Genomic DNA, 20,618 nt, shown 5'->3' on the forward strand with positions numbered 1-20,618 from the left:
CGTGTTGACATTTGTTTCCGCATTTCTGCCTCCATGCAGACAGTTCTCCATCCATAGCTGGGCTCTATGAATGTCTCCCCGGGCAGGACTGGACTGGAGGCACTGTGACTGAATGAACTACGGCAGCAGCGACACTGTTGTTGTTGTTGTCTTTCGTCAAGCAGGACAACAAGAAGACGAAGACGAAGACGACCGCAGCAGCAGCAGCAGACGCCGCGGCTCTCCTCCTCCTCCTCCTCCTCCTCCTCCTCCGCACGGCAAAACGACCATCATCACCATCACGGTTCACGGAGGAGCACCTTCTCCTTCATCGGGAGGAGGAGGAGGAGGAGGAGGAGGAGGCTGACGAAGAAGAAGAAGAGGAGGTGGTGGTGCCGGGGGAGGACGGGGACTCTCACTCACGCTGCGGCAGGGATAGGACGGATCCACCAGCAGCAGCACCAGAACCTGGACCTGGACCAGCATGCTGACGCGGGTGAAATCGGCCGTGGCCAGCTTCATGGGCGGCATGATGACCGGCGGCCCGGGCGGCCCCGGGGGCCCCGGTGGTGGCGGGGACGGCCACCACATCTACGGCTCGGAGCTGCCGCTCAAGTTCCCCTACACCCGGCCGGACTTCCTGGGGCTGACGCCGGACGAGATCGAGTGCTCCGCGGACCACGTCGCGAGACCCATCCTCATCCTGAAGGAGACGCGGAGGCTGCCGTGGAGCACCGGCTACGCAGAGTGAGTTTTAGGTTGTTTTTTTGGCCATGTTTATTATGATCATCATCCATGCATCCACCCAGCACCCACCCACCCATGCATCCACCCAGCACCCACCCACCCATCCATCCATTCACCCATCCATCCACCCACCCACCCATCCATTCACCCACCCATCCATCCACCCATCCACGTCTGTCTGTCTGTCTGGACCATTCCATCATCATTATGCATTATTTGTGCGCCTACTTGATTTGTATGAAGGATGTCAAACAGGTTGAAATATATGGTCTTCAATTCATGCACGTAAATGGTACACTAACACTACCTGCTTATTACGGTAATATTACCTGATTATTATTATTATTATTGATGATGATGTTAATGATTTTAATCATCATCATCATCATCATCATCATCATCATCATCATCATCAAACTTTTTAATTTCAAGGACCTATAAGCGTATATAGGGAGACCAGATCCCAAACACAAACATTATTTGGGACACAAACATCCCGTTCATTTGAGGGACAGAAGAAGTAGTGTTATAGGTTATCTATGATCTATCGCTTTGTGTGGGACAGGAAGGATGGGGTTAACATCATTAGCCCATTCTGACCTGAGATCAGATTCATACGAGGTTTCCGCCGGACACACACTGGTCTGATGAACCCATTCTGACCTGAGATCAGATTCTAAAAATGTCAGTCGTTCTGTCGATTTTTCAAAAATGGCAGACCTACAAGCTCGTATCGCGCCACTCGGTGGCGCGATATGAGCTTGTAGATCTGCTATTTTTAAATAGCTAAAGCATGACATGATGCTGACACCAAAATGGGTGCCCGGTCAGAATGGGTTAGTCATACTGAATGATGTCATATTCCACCATATATGGCCAGCCTGATGTCGCCTATATATTATTCTTCGAGGGGCGACTGTGGCTCAGGAGGTAGAGCAGGGCGTCCAATGATCCGTGGTGGGTCGGCGGTTTGAATCCCGGCTCCTCCTCCTCCTGTCTACTCGAAGTGTCCTTGAGCAAGACACTGAACCCCTAATTGCTCCCGGAGTCCCTGGTGTGCTGGTTGGTGCCTTGCATGGTTTTTCCGCTGCAATCGGTGTATGAATGAATGGGTGAATGTAATGCACAGTCTATGTAAAGCGCCTTGGATAAAGGCGCTATATAAATGCACCATTTATTCTGGCGCCTCACTTTTTGTTTTAAAATGCTCATGTGTGGTATATATGGCCCACTTGGAACTGTAGCATATAGGGGATATTTCTCATGTTATTTTAACAGGCTTAAAAACAACTCTCATACGAATTGAGAGCTTTACTATACTACTAGAAAGCCAACTATTAGTATAGGGGACTGTTAGGCATCGTATGATGAATTCCCGTTCTGTTCTTTGGCTATATAGAAGTGTCTTGAGTTGTGCTTGAATTGTACTGTAATTCTGCAAACTATTAATACATATTTCAATCAATCAATCAATCAATGCCAGTCACAATGACAGGGTCTCAATTTGTGGGACGCCTGAACGTCTTGTAATCGAGGGACTGTCCCACGGAGAGGGGGACATAAAATTACCACCGCTGAAGTGCCCTTGGGCAAGGCATTTGAACCCCTACCATGAAATGTTCTATGAGCAGGGCCTTGCTGTAAACAAGTTATTGAGCTTAGTCCAGTTTTACCCTGGGTAAACATAGTACCTTTCCTTTCCTTTACATATTATTAATAGCCTAGTTTGTTTTGGTTATTCAAAATGACAAACATTTGGCATATTATCTAGTTAAGACAACAGATTCTCAGCGTTTATGGGTCCATCCGTCGACCACCAACCAAGCCGGGGTCCATTTGGTTTCACTCTCCAAGAGTTAAATTAAGGCTGATGATTCTATTACAGTGTCTACAATGGGTACACTAGGCTATTCATAATATGTAATAGCAGGTTAAAGGACAACTCCAGACTAAATAACATAGAACTGTCCCGGGCCTGTGGTCTAGTTTCCCTGGCGGTCCAAATGACTTGGCCATGAGGTCTGTTCTGCAGAAGTGTCCCGGGCCTGTGGTCTAGTTTCCCTGGCAGTCCAAATGACTTGGCCATGAGGTCTGTTCTGCAGAAGTGTCCCGGGCCGGGCCTGTTGTCTATAGTTTCCCTGGCAGTCCTGATAGCATAGAGTGGATTCCAGAAAGCATAATTGCTTTCACACTATTTGTTGTGGTCAAAAGTGCGTGATTCTTTTTTCCATGAATGTGTTATTATAGTTGTCATTACATTACAACACGTTGTGAGCTTGTAGATCTGTTATTTTCAGCATCCAACGAAGTGTAAAATCAGGCATTTACGATGCTATCAATGCCCACTAAAAACAAACAAAAAAACATCAATGTAGACAAAATTAACTGTAGATTTTAGTTGACTAAATCGTATATGATATTTAGTCACAGGATTACGTCCTATTCCTTTCGTCATAGGAAGTCAGTCTAAAAATATGACTATAAAACTAAATTAAATCTTATTCAAAAGACTATGACTATAAAAACTAAATCAATTTCTGTCAAAAATCAACACCTGGTGTGTGTGAGCACACTGCAGTGGTTATTATACTTGCTGGTGTTCTGGAGTCCTATAGTATAATCTAATCCTTCTTCTCGGTGTCGTTAACACAGCGTGGGGCTGTTGTGTTCACAGCTGTGGCGGTCCCATCCTCCTAGTCTAACCTATTCTGAACGGGCACCCATTTTGGTGTTAGCATCATGTTATGCTTTAGCTATTGAAAAATAGCAGATCTACAAGCTCATATCGCGCCACCGAGTGGCGCGATACGAGCTTGTAGGTCTGCTATTTTTGAAAAAAAATCGAAGAACGACTGACATTTCTAGAATCTGATCTCAGGTCAGAATGGGTTCATCAGACCAGTGTGTGTCCCAGTGGAAACCTCGTATGAATCTGATCTCAGGTCAGAATGGGATAAGCTTAGTGCGTGTTACGTAACGTAATGGAACGGAGAGCAACAGCAGCGGGAAAAGAACGGCTTGATTTTATTTGCTCGTTCAATATTTGACTTGCCAACAGAGGAAGAAAACATGCCATATATTTTATGGCATTGGGTAAAATATATACCCATGTTTAGCCCATTCTGACCTGAGATCAGATTCATACGAGGTTTCCGCCGGACACACCACTGGTCTGATGAACCCATTCTGACCTGAGATCAGATTCTAAAAATGTCAGTCGCTCTTCGATTTTTCAAAAATAGCAGACCTACAAGCTCGTAGCGCGCCACTCGGTGGCGCGATACGAGCTTGTAGATCTGCTATTTTTAAATAGCTAAAGCATAACATGATGCTGACACCAAAATGGGTGCCCGGTCAGAATGGGTTAGTGATGGTGTGACAAAATGTATGTTTAGTGTTCTAGTGTTAATTCATTTCCATATAAATACATATTTTTGAGTGGTGCAACCACTCACAAGGAACAGAAATGTCCGTGTTCACCCATGTGACGTTAATGAGCACCAGTATATGACTATGAGTACCAGTAGGGGGCGCTGTTGTGCCAGAAACAGAGAGAGGGATAGTGCTGCACTGTTGCCTGCTAATGAGAGAGGGGAGGGGGTGTTGCACCACTCAGTTCACACGGGTGTGATGTTTTTAAAAGCGACTGATGTCATTGTCTACTATATGAACTGTAGTCTATCATACGTTGTCCCTTAGTTATTTGGTGCCCTCCTATACCTTTTAAATGGCCATATTGTGTGAAGCAGCATTCTTTATGAAAAGTTGTGTTCATGTTGTTTCCATGAAGCAAGCACTTTATGAACGCACAGCGCCCAAAACGAGGCAAAACATTGGAGGAAAAAAAAGAAAGAAATGCAGCCCCTAGTCAAATATTTTGTCGTGCCTTGGCTTGAGAGATTAGTATCCAGTGGGTTCACAGGTTAAATTCACGTTGGAGTCATCTGATATACGTCATGGATTTTACTGTAATTCCTCCAGCCTTACTAGCTCTGATTGTTTAATCGATGCCTCCAACATGGCTTTTTATTTACCCAGCTGTCCCCGAGGTCTCATACACTGTTCTTATCATAGATGAAGTGAGACCTTAACCTATTCTGACCGGGCACCCATTTTGGTGTCGGCATCATGTTATGCTTTGGCTATTGAAAAACAGCAGATCTACAAGCTCATAGCGCGCCACCGAGTGGCGCGCTACGAGCTTGTAGGTCTGCTATTTTTAGAAAAATCGAAGAACGACTGACATAGAAACATAGCTTTTTCAGAAAACTGTCATTTTCAAACAGACATTTTTAGAATCTGATCTCAGGTCAGAATGGATTAAGTGCAAGAGCAGTGTGTGTGCGTGCGTTGCATGCGTGCGGCGCAGCGCAATCCTTCTCTCTGCGTCTAATGTTACAACGTCAGGTCAAATAGCTCTGGTCTGAAGTCCAGGCCTTGTCCTGATGCAGGGTGACGTGTTGTGTCAACACAATGTCCAGCTTTTAGTGGTTTCCTGTAAATGTAGATTTAGTATATTTTAATCAATACGTCGTAGACTCTGTGCGGTAGCCTGTAGGGCTGTGCACCATTCTTGCTCAAACTGTGAATCTGTGATTTTTCTTTCCTCCACAAGAATTGTGATCACGATTCTCACGCAATTCTAATTTTGAAATTTTTTGAATTGCCAAGTGAAAACATTTATTGTCTTTAGCCCATTCTGACCTGAGATCAGATTCATGCGAGGTTTTCCACTGGACACACACTGGTCTGATTAACCCATTCTGACCTGAGATCAGATTCTAAAAATGTCAGTCGCTCTTCGATTTTTCAAAAATAGCAGACCTACAAGCTCGTATCGCGCCACTCGGTGGCGCGATATGAGCTTGTAGATCTGCTATTTTTAAATGGCTAAAGCATAACATGATGCCGACACCAAAATGGGTGCCCGTTCAGAATGGGTTAAACTGTGAATCTTGATTTTTCTTTCCTCCACAAGAATTGCGATCACGATTCTCACGCAATTCTAACTTTGAAAACATGAATTGCCAAGTGAAAACATTTATTGTCTTTAGTCTGTATAGTTGCTGAACATTACTAGATTAAAACATAATGGCACCTGGAGCCAACTACTGTGGCTTTAAACATAGACCTTTCTGAAAGTCTCTCTCTTGTAGCAAAAACATGAGAATAAATGAATGAATGAATGCCTTTATTGCAGACTCAGGGTCCATAGAAAAACATACAAAATACATCCAATAAAAAAACAGTCCTGTACATGTTAGACAGGCATTTGTGACAGTTATAAATACAGGCCTTTAAGGCTAGAGGAGTAAATAGTGCAACTTTTGACAGGGTTATTTATACTGACGATGACGCTATTCACAGACTCATCCAAGCGACACATGCATCTATACAATTTACAATTTAGGCATTTAGCAGACGCTCTTAATCCAGAGCGACTTTTAAGCAAGAACAAAAGCATGGGAATACATCACATAAAAGCATTTATCATGAAACATGCGTAAGCTAAGAAAGTAACAGTGGAATATAATATATAATGAAACTATACATACACTATACATATAAACTATACATATTTACTACTATGCTATACATATGTACTATGGCGTGCTATGACTATATACAATGCAATTATAGTGCTGTCTACATAACATGCTATAAGTCTGTGTCAAATGCTATCTAAGCCAACATAAATGCTATCTAAGGGGGTAGGGTAAGTGCTATGGGCCATGATGGAGTCTGAAAAGGTGGGTTTTCAGGCTACGGCGGAAGATTGGGAGTGATGCTGCAGTTCTGACTGCAATGGGAAGTGCATTCCACAGTTTTGGAGCCAGAAGGGAGAAGAGTTTGGGACGTGTGAAGCGTTGTCCCGGCGTTTTTAGTGAGGGGACTTCCAGTTTCCCTGCGTTGGCTGATCTGAGTAACTAAAACGAATAGGACAGCCAACTACTGCTGCACCATTCTGGCTCAAGTTTAGATAGGTGTAGGTGTCTGAATCTAGATCTCAATCCTTTTTTTTTTTGATGAATTGTGCAGCACTACCGTGCGGTTGTTCCTTAGTGAAGTTATTCTACCTAAATAGGTGACAGGTGGTCTGTGTGGTTGAATATGAAAGTGAATGAACCTGAGGGAATTCTGTGGGAGCCTCCCTTCAATTTGTTCTTGATCGGATTGTTTTTAATCTAGTATGTTTAATATTGTGTTCTTTTTTCTTTTCGGCCTTGCCGAGCCATGAGGCCCATAGGGCAGGAGCCTATCTCCTGTTTCTGTAGCGTGAGGCAGCTTGATGTACAAGTACACCCCCTGGACATGACGCTAGTATGTCTCAGGGACTTATACCCCCAATCCAACCCTTGATGCTGAGTGTCAAGCAGGGAGGCACTGGGTCCCATTTTTACAGTCTTTGGTATGACCCGGCCGGGGATCGAACCCCGACCTCCCAGTCTCAGGGCGGACACGCTAACCACAAGACCACTGAGCTGGTTGATCTCTTAGTTACACTTTTTACACTTTGTGCTGCATTTGATGTCATGAAAGCTGCTATTGCTATACAAAAAGAGTTCTGGGGCAGACATCTCTTATCTCCATATTTTAACGTTGTGTTTTTTCATGAAGTAAATAAGTAATTCATCGTGCTACAGACGTACAGACAGCGTCACACAAAAGCATCACACGTAGCAGATCGACCAGCTCAAAACGAGCATGTCTTAACCCATTCTGACCTGAGATCAGATTCATACGAGGTTTTCCACCGGACACACACTAGTCTGATTAAGTTGTCAATCCGCTATACTTTTGAATTTGAATCCTGAAAACGGTTTCCACCTCACTGAGGACATTCTTTAGTTTTAGTTTTGTTTTTACTAAAGCACATGCTTGGTTGTTGTGGGTGTTTGTACACATTTAAAATTAAAAAAAAAAAAAAGAAAGAAAGGAGAAAGAAAAAGAGAAAAGAAATAACACGTGGGCTCCGGCTCACTAAAGCTGCCATGAAGGATTTAAATAAAATTATGCTTATAATAAATAAATACACCCACGACACACGTACTCTAGACAAGACAAGAACACAAGCCTCCGGGAAGCCAGTGAGTGAATGAGGGTGGCAGCCAGGCTGTGTTTTCCCTTTTTAAATAAATTGTGTTATAAACGGTCTGGTTGGCATTTTATCAGCCAGCAGCGGGCATGCAGTGCACGCCACCTCGCCCGCCCGCCCGCCTGCCTGCCTGCCTGGTCCCTGCCTGGTCCCTGCCTGGTCCCTGCCTGGTCCCTGCCTGGTCCCTGCCTGGTCCCTGCCTGGTCCCTGCCTGGTCCCTGCCTGGTCCCTGCCTGGTCCCTGCCTGGTCCCTGCCTGGTCCCTGCCTGGGGGATGTGTCAACAGCTGGTCGGACCAGCAGGCATTGCTGTTGTGAAATCACACTTCCAGAGGAGAGAGAGAGAGAGAGAGAGAGAGAGAGAGAGAGAGAGAGAGAGAGGCTCTTATTGAGATGATGTGCTTGTGCACAACATCCTCTTGTACCATGGTAAAATGAGCTCGGATGCCAGTGAGTCAGCATCTGAAATGTGTTGGGTGGTTGCCCACAGAACATCCGGCTCACTGGTTCTCAATGTGCAATGGGCTCTGAGGGACTGGTCCAAATGGACACTTAACGAACGGGTCTGTAGCTCTCGGAGTTAGAGCTGCACCTGCTGTGGGTGCTGGGGGGGGGGGGGGGGCGTGTTCTCTCCTCCGCGTCATCAGTGCCCGTGGTGGGGTTGGAAAACGGGCCTTTCTTTTTTTTATCCCACGGTTTTGTAACCCATTTTTCACCCCTGTGTCAATCATCTAATGTGATCCTGGGCTCTACACACCCTCCACCAACCTAGTCCCCATATATGGGGGACAAGGGGAGACCAACCTAGTCCCCATATATGGGAGACAAGGGGAGAGCAACCTAGTCCCCATATATGGGGGACAAGGGGAGAGCAACGGACTTGAACTCATGCTTCCTTCATGCCCGAGTGTCCAAGTTGCTCCTTTACACCTGACAGGGGGGAGTTTCCCTGGTTGGACGTAGCGCGTGGAAGGAACACGTTATTCCAACCAGTTCCTTTCCCCTCCATCAGGCGCCCCGGCTGGCCAGGGGGAGGCAGTTTAGTGACCAGGATTACTGCATGTTTTTTGTGAGGGTACCTACCCTAGGGGACACGGGGAGAACATGCAAACTCCACACAGAAAGGCCCTTTCGACCAACCCCGCCTTCGGGTATGGGCACTGATGACGCGGAGGAGGAAACACGCCGCCAGCACCCACAGCGTCCCGAGCGGGAATCGAACCCAGGACCTTCTAGCTGTGAGGCGACAGCACTACCAACTGTGCCACCGTGCCCCCTCAAACGGGCCTTTCTGTGTGGAGTTTGCATGTTCTCCCCGTGTCCCATGGTCCCTAAACTGGCCTGATGGAGGGGAAAGGAACTAGTTGGGAATAACGAGTTCCTTCCATGTGCTACGTCCAACCGGGGAAACCCCCCCCCCCCCCCTCTGTCAGGTGAAAAGAAGCGGCTTGGACTCCTCATGCTTAGAAGGAAGCATGAGGTCAGTTCGTGGAGGGAGTGTAAGCATCCAGCATTACAATAGACAATTGACACTGCGTGAAAAAAATGGGTTACAACAATAATCGTGGAATAAAAATGTAGATAAAAAAAAAAAAGGAGTCAGAGTTGCGTGACTTTCCGCCTGTACCCCGGATTTGAAGTCTGTTTCCTGCGCAAGTGATGAAATCCTTACCGTCCGTCCAGGCACGCTAATCAAGGCAGACATCCTATTCGGTTCGAGTCAGCATTGTGGAGGGTCTCACGCCACCCCCTAGTGCTCCATCTCACTCCACATTTTGCAGTTGCACACATACACGAATCGACTTCAAATGACTCCTCACCACCTACAAATCACTGCACAACCTGGCTCCCCCTACCTCTACGGTGGCAGCGGTGGTCGAACGGTTTGCGGAGCGGTCTTGATATCGGAAAGGTCGCTATAGTTCGTATCCCCGGACCGGCACGTTAACCCATTCTGACCTGAGATCAGATTCATACGAGGTTTCCGCTGGACACACACTGGTCTGATGAACCCATTCTGACCTGAGATCAGATTTTAAAAAATGTCAGTCGCTCTTCGATTTTTCAAAAATAGCAGACCTACAAGCTCGTATCGCGCCACTCGGTGGCGCGATATGAGCTTGTAGATCTGCTATTTTTCAATAGCTAAAGCATAACATGATGCTAACACCAAAATGGGTGCCCGTTCAGAATGGGTTAAAATGACCACCGCTGAAATGCCCTTGGACAAGGCATTGAACCCCTACCATGAAATGTTCCATGAGCAGGGCCTGGCTGTAAACAAGTTCTTGAGCTTAGTCCAGTTACCCTGCAGGGTAAACATAGTACCTTTCCTTTCCTTTCCGATCTCCTCAAGCCACACGCCGCATCCCGCTCCCTCAGGTCCAGCGACGCTGGACCTCCTTGAGGTCCCAAAAAGGATCAAACGAAAAACCTGGGGCGACAGGGCCTTCTCTGTGCCCGCCCCTACCCTCTGTGGGGCGACAGGGCCTTCTCTGTGCCCGCCCCTACCCTCTGTGGGGCGACAGGGCCTTCTCTGTGCCCGCCCCTACCCTCTGTGGGGCGACAGGGCCTTCTCTGTGCCCGCCCCTACCCTCTGTGGGGCGACAGGGCCTTCTCTGTGCCCGCCCCTACCCTCTGTGGGGCGACAGGGCCTTCTCTGTGCCCGCCCCTACCCTCTGTGGGGCGACAGGGCCTTCTCTGTGCCCGCCCCTACCCTCTGTGGGGCGACAGGGCCTTCTCTGTGCCCGCCCCTGCCCTCTGTGGGGCGACAGGGCCTTCTCTGTGCCCGCCCCTGCCCTCTGTGGGGCGACAGGGCCTTCTCTGTGCCCGCCCCTACCCTCTGTGGGGCGACAGGGCCTTCTCTGTGCCCGCCCCTACCCTCTGTGGGGCGACAGGGCCTTCTCTGTGGCTGCCCCTACCCTCTGTGGGGTGACAGGGCCTTCTCTGTGCCCGCCCCTACCCTCTGTGGGGCGACAGGGCCTTCTCTGTGGCCCCTACCCTCTGTGGGGCGACAGGGCCGTCTCTGTGCCCGCCCCTACCCTCTGTGGGGTGACAGGGCCTTCTCTGTGCCCGCCCCTACCCTCTGTGGGGTGACAGGGCCTTCTCTGTGCCCGCCCCTACCCTCTGTGGGGTGACAGGGCCTTCTCTGTGCCCGCCCCTACCCTCTGTGGGGCGACAGGGCCGTCTCTGTGCCCGCCCCTACCCTCTGTGGGGTGACAGGGCCTTCTCTGTGCCCGCCCCTACCCTCTGTGGGGCGACAGGGCCTTCTCTGTGCCCGCCCCTACCCTCTGTGGGGTGACAGGGCCTTCTCTGTGCCCGCCCCTACCCTCTGTGGGGTGACAGGGCCTTCTCTGTGCCCGCCCCTACCCTCTGTGGGGCGACAGGGCCTTCTCTGTGCCCGCCCCTACCCTCTGTGGGGTGACAGGGCCTTCTCTGTGCCCGCCCCTACCCTCTGTGGGGTGACAGGGCCTTCTCTGTGCCCGCCCCTACCCTCTGTGGGGCGACAGGGCCTTCTCTGTGCCCGCCCCTGCCCTCTGTGGGGCGACAGGGCCTTCTCTGTGCCCGCCCCTACCCTCTGTGGGGCGACAGGGCCTTCTCTGTGCCCGCCCCTACCCTCTGTGGGGCGACAGGGCCTTCTCTGTGCCCGCCCCTACCCTCTGTGGGGTGACAGGGCCTTCTCTGTGCCCGCCCCTACCCTCTGTGGGGCGACAGGGCCTTCTCTGTGCCCGCCCCTACCCTCTGTGGGGCGACAGGGCCTTCTCTGTGCCCGCCCCTGCCCTCTGTGGGGCGACAGGGCCTTCTCTGTGCCCGCCCCTACCCTCTGTGGGGTGACAGGGCCTTCTCTGTGCCCGCCCCTACCCTCTGTGGGGCGACAGGGCCGTCTCTGTGCCCGCCCCTACCCTCTGTGGGGCGACAGGGCCTTCTCTGTGCCCGCCCCTACCCTCTGTGGGGCGACAGGGCCTTCTCTGTGGCCCCTACCCTCTGTGGGGCGACAGGGCCGTCTCTGTGGCCCCTACCCTCTGTGGGGCGACAGGGCCTTCTCTGTGCCCGCCCCTGCCCTCTGTGGGGCGACAGGGCCTTCTCTGTGCCCGCCCCTGCCCTCTGGAACGCTCTCCCCAAACACATCCGAGATGTATAGTGTAGTATATGTAAATACAATACAGATACCCTGTAGTGAGAATAACAGCAACAACACCCCGGAACCGGAAGCACCGCCATCTTTCCCCCGTGCTCTTAAAGGCACCATTACCCCTCGGGTGAATGTCTCTCACAGTCTCTCACAGTCTCTGGATGTGGGTCACCACAGTATCATTATATAGGTATTCCACTGTTACGTTCTTAGCTTACGCATGTTTCATGATAACTATACTTTTTATGTATGTGATGTACTGTATGCCATGCTTTTTGTTACTGCTTAATTAATGTAAATCGATCTGGATTAAGGGCGTCTGCTAAATGCCTACATTGTAAATTGTCCCACGTCCGTCCGTCCTTCCGTCCAATTCAATTCAGGTGGCTTTTATTTATGGGAAATGTCGTACATGCAAAAGCAGCTGTCAAAGAAAACTCTCTCTCTCTCTCTCTCTTCCTCTCTCCCCATCTCTCTCTCTCTCTCTCTCTCTTCCTCTCTCCCCATCTATCTCTCTCTCTCTCTGTGTGCTGTCAGACCCTTTGTAGATGGGGGGGAGGGGGAGATGTCAAAGAATATAGCTCATTCACTCCTCCGCCCTTTCATCCTCCTTCACTCTTTATCTCGCTCGCTCGCGCACGCACACACACACACGCACACACACAAACAAAACATAATAATCTCTATAAGCTCACAGAACACGTCGCTATTTTCGGAATGTATGTATGTATGTATGTATGTATGTATGTATGTATGTATGTATGTATATATATATATATATATATATATATATATATATAGAGAGAGAGTTAGTTCCCTGATCAAATTAAGGCATGATATGTAAGTTTGTCCTGTGTTTATACAATATACATAACGAAACAACAACTACTAGTTTTCAACAGGTCATTTCGATGAAGCAATGTGATTGGTTGAAATAGCCATCTTGCCGTCCTTCAAACGAGCATGATGGATCATGGAACGCTTAATCAAAACATAAAAATCATCATATATATATACAGTTAATATGTGTGTGTAATAGTGACACTTGGTGATGAAAACCAACCAGAGGCTATTTCCAAACTTGGACACAGCCAGGGACACACAAAGCTCTGTATAGGAGGGGTTGCACACCACTCAACTATACTTTTATTGTTTGTGTCGTGTCGTGTCGTTGCGTGCGTGCGTGCGTGCGTGCGTGCGTGCGTGCGTGCGTGCGTGCGTGCGTGCGTGCGTGCGTGTGTGCGTGCGTGCGTGCGTGCGTGCACCAATCAACCCCAATCAGTTGACTGCTCAGTGTGCAGGGGTCAATGGGTCCTACTCAGACAGACATACACACAATGGCATTTAACCCATTCTGACCTGAGATCAGATTCATACGAGGTTTCCACTGGACACACACTGGTCTGATTAACCCATTCTGACCTGAGATCAGATTCTAAAAATGTCAGTCGTTCTTCGATAAAAAAAAAATAGCAGACCTACAAGCTCGTATCGCGCCACTCGGTAGCGCGCTACGAGCTTGTAGATCTGCTATTTTTCAATAGCTAAAGCATAACATGATGCTGACATGAAAATGGGTGCCCGTTCAGAATGGGTGAATGGAGGCGGTTGTCGAGTCTCGCCCCCTCTCCCAAAGAGGGTTGCTGCTAGGGTAGCAATTTTCTAGGGACATTTTCACTTCTGTTTTTCATGTCATAATATGAAAGCAGGGAATCATAGCTACAAATTGACATACTGGTTGTGCAGTTTGGCCCAGTAGTTTTGGACATAATGGCTTACAGACTATAGAGTGATGTCTTGCACAGATGAACAAACGGCTCTCATTAAGTCCCAAGACTTTGTTCCCTGAGCTTTTCAAACATATCCCTGACTAGAACTGCACTCTGTCGAGTGACTACTTGCTTGTTGCACACAAGTAGGCCATAAATGGCCCTGCTAGTGCGCAAGCAGAGCGCGCAAGTACTGTCGACTGCTACAAACTGTCAAATCTCAGCTATGTATATGTAAATTGTAAGTTGATTAACCCATTCTGAACGGGCACCCATTTTGGTGTCAGCATCATGTTATGCTTTAGCTATTGAAAAATAGCAGATCTACAAGCTCATATCGCGCCACCGAGTGGCGCGATACGAGCTTGTAGGTCTGCTATTTTTGAAAAATCTAAGAACGACTGACATTTCTAGAATCCGATCTCAGGTCAGAATGGGTTCATCGGACCAGTGTGTGTCCAGTGGAAACCTCGTATGAATCTGATCTCAGGTCAGAATGGGTTAACGGTATAATGTGGTTACTTTGCGTATGTATCGTAGCATGACGTCAGGGTATGCCATATCAAGCACAAGTAGTCATTACGTCATACGCTGGCACGGCGCACACACATCAAACGGCCACATACGCATCCAAGCACTGGACGAAAACTATTACTTGCGTGCTCTGCTTGTGCAAGTAATTAGCTGCAAGGTGGGGATCTGAGGTGGGCCCGGTAGATCCTCAGATGGTATATACCAAGTGGGGGGTGGTGGGTGGGTTGGTTGGGGAGATGTTTGTGAAACCGGAGAATTCTGGGTAGGCCTACTTGCATTCAGGGGTGTCTAAATAAACCCCCCTACCGTAACTAACATTATTGACGTCGTAGTAATGTCGTAATGCTGTCGCCGTAGATGACCCAGGCCGGTTCATAAATATACCGTACGCGTCCTTCCATCCCAGACGACACCAGTGTGACGGATTTGGATGCTTTTAATCGAGACTTATTTATGCGACAGAATCGGGAAACCCCAACAACTGCAGTCATGACGACGACGAGGAAGATCCCCGGGACCAACTACCCGCTGAGCATCCTGTTCATCGTGGTGAACGAGTTCTGCGAACGCTTCTCCTACTACGGCATGAAGGCCGTGCTGATGCTCTACTTTGTGAGCTACCTGCGCTGGGACAAGAACCTCTCCACGGCCGTCTACCACGGCTTCTCCAGCCTCTGCTACTTCACGCCCATCCTGGGGGCCATCATCGCCGACTCCTGGATTGGCAAGTTCAAGACCATCGTCTACCTGTCCATCGTCTACGTCCTCGGCCATCTGTTCAAGTCCGTCGGGGCCATTCCGACGGTGGGAGACGGGACGACGCACGTGGCGCTGTCCATCCTGGGTCTGGTCCTCATCGCCTTCGGCACGGGAGGGATCAAGCCGTGCGTGGCGGCGTTCGGAGGAGACCAGTTCGACGAGGAACACGTGACGGAGAGGGCCAGGTTCTTCTCCGTCTTCTACATGGCCATCAACGCCGGCAGCCTCCTGTCGACCGTCATCACGCCGTCGCTGCGGGGAGACGTGAAGTGCTTCGGAGGCGACTGCTACGCTCTGGCGTTCGGCGTTCCCGCCGCCCTGATGGTCGTGGCGTTGCTCGTGTTCGTCGGCGGCAGCGGGATGTACAAGAAGGGTCCTCCTCAGGGGAACGTCCTGCTGGACGTCTGGAAGTGCATGGGGTCCGCCGTGAGCAACCGCTGGAAGAGCGCGAAGAACGCCCCGCCGAGGGAACACTGGCTGGACTGGGCCGAGGAGACCTTCCCCAGCCGTCTGATCACGGAGATCAAGATGGTCCTGAGGGTCCTCGTCCTCTTCATCCCTCTCCCCATGTTCTGGGCTCTCTTTGATCAGCAAGGCTCACGCTGGACACTCCAAGCCACCAGGATGAACATGGCCTTCGGAGACGGCTTCAACCTGAAGCCCGACCAAATGCAGATGATCAACCCTCTGCTCATCCTTCTGATGGTGCCCATGTTTGACTTCCTCATATACCCCTTCGTTGGCTTCTGCAAAGTCAACGTTACGCCCCTCAGGAAGATGGCCGTGGGAATGATCTTTGCAGCGTTGGCCTTCGGAGTAGCCATGTTGGTGGAGGTGAACGTGATGAAGACAATGGTGGAGCCCGCACCTCCGGGGCAATGTCTCCTGCAGGTCTTCAACCTGGCAGGGAACGACGTCGCCCTAAAGATCCCAGGACACAGTGACCTGTTTAAGCTGCCCATCGGACACCTTCAGGACCCTGCTGAATATGTAAGGCTTCCGTTAGGGGATGCCATGAAGGAACTGAACATGGAGGTCACTTTTAACGGCGAAACGTCCGAGTGCACTCGGACCTTCACGCCGCAGGAAGCCCACACTCTCATCTTGTATCGCGGAGTCACTGGAGTCTCGTGTGAACTTGTGAAAGACCGCACGGAGAAGAGTGCGAGCGGGGACCCCCTTCTGAGGTTCATCAACGCCCGGCCCGAGGCAGTGACTCTGACCGTTAGAGACGAGGTCATCACGGTGCCCGCCAACTATGACCCGTCTCCATACATGACCCTGACCAGGAGCCGCTATCCGGACGTTAAATGTCACACGGCGTCAAAGAGTTGCTCCTCTCTGGACCTGGGCCAGCTGGCCCACGGAGCCGCCTACACCGTGCTCCTGCTGGAGACGTCGGGTAAGCTGGAGGCGCACAGGATGGAGGACGTGATGGCCAGCGGCGTCCACATCGCGTGGCAGGTCCCCATGTATGTCCTGATCACGGCCGGAGAGGTGATGTTCTCCATCACGGGCCTGGAGTTCTCCTACTCGCAGGCCCCGGCCAGCATGAAGTCGGTCCTGCAGGCCGGCTATCTGCTCACCATCGCCGTCGGGAACATCATCGTGCTGGTCGTGGCGGAAGGGGCGGGTCTGGAACAGTGGCTGGAGTTCCTGCTGTTTGCCGCGCTCTCGCTGGTCGTGTGCCTGATCTTCTCCGTCATGGCCCACTTCTACACCTACGTTGACCCCGACGAGGTCGTCAACGTGAAAGAGGAGGACGACGACGTCGTCGTCCCCAAGAAGAAGAACCAAACGGAAGAGGTAGATCTGAACAAGATGGAGAGCAGCCTCGAAGTGTAACCATGTCGAAACCGTGGTTTGGCTTTTCACTCGTTGGTTGTTGTTACTAGACACGAGCCAGCCATTTTGCCAAGTGTCCGGGTAGCTCAGTTGGTAGAGCTTTCGCCTTTTTGGACCACAAGTTCATGGGTTCGATTCCCGGATACCGCCAACTCAGCGTATGAGTAGCACGGCTTGGGTGCCACAAGAAGTACTGGGAGCTGATGGTAGGTGTTGTTCCACCTCAGCGATCCATCTCCCAGGGGTCTATTGCATTGTAACGGGGACAGACTCCATCTCCCAGGGGTCTATTGCATTGTAACGGGGACAGACTCCATCTCCCAGGGGTCTATAGTGCATTGTAACAGGGACAGACTCCATCTCCCAGGGGTCTATAGGGCATTGTAACAGGGACAGACTCCATCTCCCAGGGGTCTATTGCATTGTAACAGGGACAGACTCCATCTCCCAGGGGTCTAGTGCATTGTAACGGGGACAGACTCCATCTCCCAGGGGTCTATTGCATTGTAACGGGGACAGACTCCATCTCCCAGGGGTCTATTGCATTGTAACGGGGACAGACTCCATCTCCCAGGGGTCTATTGCATTGTAACGGGGACAGACTCCATCTCCCAGGGGTCTATTGCATTGTAACGGGGACAGACTCCATCTCCCAGGGGTCTATTGCATTGTAACGGGGACAGACTCCATCTCCCAGGGGTCTATTGCATTGTAACGGGGACAGACTCCATCTCCCAGGGGTCTAGTGCATTGTAACGGGGACAGACTCCCCGCGTGTTACCGGCTGATACCGACTATACCGAATAATATATAAAATGTTTGGGGAGAAAAAGTTGGCACGTCTGCTTATTATTGGTATATTGAAATAACCCAGACCGAATGCGCCGATTTAATAAACCATGTCATTTCTCCAAGCCTGTTCAAAGATGTTGGAGGGGCCCAACAGGCCCCATGGTTGATGGAAGCACAGTTATTGTCTCTGTAACTATGCATCTTTTTTTTTCTTCTTTAAAATAAACTTCAGACCAGTCTGAAGCGAGTGGTGCAACAGCACCTCCTATTGGTACTAGGACATAGGGACATTGCTGTTCCTTGGAGTGGTTGCACCACTAAAAAAAAAAGGTGTTTTGGGCTCGTTATAAAACCTCGTCGCTTGTTTCTCCCGCAAAAGCTGGAAACACAAGTTTCAGCCAGATCAAAGCCCAAATATGGAGACACCGCAGGCGCTGTATGTGATATTATGAATTCACTAAATGTGAACCATATTCAAATTAATATGGAAAAAAATAATATAAAATGTTGAAAAAAGGACTTGTTATGATAGACTTGGTCACTTTGTTTCTACCAGAAAAGCTGCCAATGGGCCCCAAATGTGAAACATAGTCACATTAAACCATAACAGCAGCAACAAAAAAAGAGGAAAAAACACCAAATGTAATTCCATTATAAAAAAAATATTAAATATTAATAATTAACCCATTTTGAGCGGGAACCCTTTTGGTGGTTACATACATCAGATCTACAAGCTCATAGCGCGCCACTCGGTGGCCTCAAATATTTCAAATATTATATATTCCGAAAATTGTCATGATTTAGAAAACTTTTTTTTTTCTCGCCGTCAGGCCTGAATCGGTTAATATATTAAAGGACCACTTCACCCATGTTTGACCCATCTTCACAGCAAGTGGGCGGGTCCATACTCAAATCTGTCCATTCAGAAGAGGACCAGTTGGCGATGACTTTGGTTATGTTGATCAGCAACCAGAATGCTACCACCGAATGTTTTTTTTTTAACCCATTCTGACCTGAGATCAGATTCATACGAGGTTTCCACCGGACACACACTGGTCTGATTAACCCATTCTGACCTGAGATCAGATTCTAAAAAATGTCAGTCGCTCTTCGGTTTTTCAAAAATAGCAGACCTACAAGCTCGTAGCGCGCCACTCGGTGGCGCGTTACGAGCTTGTAGATCTGCTATTTTTAAATAGCTAAAGCACGACATGATGCTAACACCAAAACGGGTTCCCGTACAGAATGTGTTGAACACTGAGGAAGGTATACCGTGTATGAAACATAATGTACAGTTGAGGGTTCACTGAACACATACTGTATAGTACAGCACTACACTGTTTCATGTGAGAAATGTTGACGTTTTTTATTTCAACCACTTTGAACGTGGCTTCCTAAGTTATTTTGGACATATTTATTTTTCAATGAATCCACATATCTATAATCTATGAAACTCAATTAATCTGAGCAGCCGCGTCACGTTCCTATAGCGGCGGTGGGTGCCAACAAAATAATAATAAAAAAAAGCCCAAACTGGTACACCCGATAGGCTACTATTTAATATTTCCCTTATTTTTGATACATTTTCTTATCACGTCTATGGTATGAAAACAATGCTAAGGAGTTGCTTCAATGAAATATAATTGCTTTAAGCTGAAAACGATATGTTTAATGATGTTTTTTAGCGTTGTTACATTTATCATGCATGCCAATTAATCCGACATGCGCAGCAATTGTAACACTGGAACAGCGTCCACGTTCGGTTTAATAACTCCCGACCTGTTTTATAAAAAAAATAACTTGAAGTGGTTTATGGTAGCTGACATGTGTAGGTCCGTTGCCTGAAAATATTACATGTGTAGATAAACGGATATCTGAGTAAAAAAATGAAACGTGCAAAGTGTTACATCGTTGGCGGCTCTCCCCTACTTTATTTACAATTTGCTAATGAACACAGTGTTTCAGTTCACAACGAACACATTAAATTGTTTCAGTATTTTGTTTCAACATTTCAGCATGATCAATGATAAACAGCTAGCAGTCGCTTTCTGGCGGTCGCTTATTGACGTACCATTTAATGTACGTGATCCAGGTAAATGTCTCTTTCCAGTAGGGTTGATATTTTCGGGCATATTTTGCGGCTTTTGCTCGGCGGCTGGCTATTAGCTGCTCTTAAAAGAGCCGTTGTGTTGGCGCTGAAGATAGTGCTGTCAGCCTCGGCAGCTACTTGTAGAGTCGGTGTTCATCATCGTAGATTCGTAGTCAAATGGAAATGCATCCTGTACTGTAATGTATGTATGCGACATACTCTCTACCTGGCAGCAGAACAAAAGCCACCTTATTAGCATTTGAATGCCCATGGGCGGCGACCCAACACCTATCTGGCCCGCGCCCGACGCTGCACAAGGTATGTGACTACGTGACATTTCATTCAGGACAGTCACGACAGTGGGTGCATATTCTGCTATTAAAACAATGCCAGTGGGTGCAGCTGCGCTTCTGCACCCCCGTAGATGACGCCGGTGAATCTGAGTAACCACTTAAGCCATTAACGGGTCCATTTGGTTCACTCTCAGAGTTGTTCACTCTCAGAGTTAAATTAACATTGATTTTTACAATATAAATTGGTGATCCGAGAGATAGAAATGACATTCAATGGGGTTCCGTAGGGGTCCTTGAAATTAAACGGTTTGAGAATCACTGCTAGAGCCGTCAAAACCTTAATTATCTTATATGGAGGTCCCTGCATATCCTTTTCAAATAAAGCTAGCAAAACACTTGTTAACTAATAAAGAGCATGTCTTGTCTCTTCTCAATGAGAATTCAATTGAAGTCAATTAAAAATAAACTCAATGATTTCACTGCACAGTACAGTATTTATATACAGTAGTCTGAGACTCCCGGTCTGCAGCAGAGCACTTATCCCATTCTGACCGGGCACCCATTTTGGTGTCGGCATCATGTTAT

At 48.8% G+C, this 20,618-nt stretch overlaps 2 protein-coding genes across 2 annotated transcripts in view; both read left to right on the top strand.

Annotated features, from left to right (window-relative positions):
• Positions 1 to 212: 212 nt before the first annotated feature.
• ppm1h (protein phosphatase, Mg2+/Mn2+ dependent, 1H) overlaps positions 213 to 20,618 on the top strand; it is a gene marked incomplete at its 3' end in the record, with an annotated part of 80,837 nt that continues 60,431 nt past the window's right edge. The window contains exon 1 of the mRNA XM_083762876.1: positions 213 to 726. Within this exon, the coding sequence (XP_083619002.1) occupies positions 464 to 726 (263 nt within the window). The 5' untranslated portion in view covers positions 213 to 463. The remainder of the gene's footprint in view (positions 727 to 20,618) is intronic.
• LOC310858001 (solute carrier family 15 member 2-like) lies at positions 14,745 to 16,859 on the top strand (the record flags this gene model as incomplete). Its single annotated transcript, XM_083764045.1, has 1 exon — positions 14,745 to 16,859. One exon carries the CDS (start codon positions 14,745 to 14,747, stop codon positions 16,857 to 16,859), a length of 2,115 nt encoding a protein of 704 aa, XP_083620171.1.

This window comes from Protomyctophum parallelum, assembly GCF_964188405.1.
Source record: "Protomyctophum parallelum genome assembly, chromosome: 4".
NCBI lineage: Eukaryota > Metazoa > Chordata > Actinopteri > Myctophiformes > Myctophidae > Protomyctophum > Protomyctophum parallelum.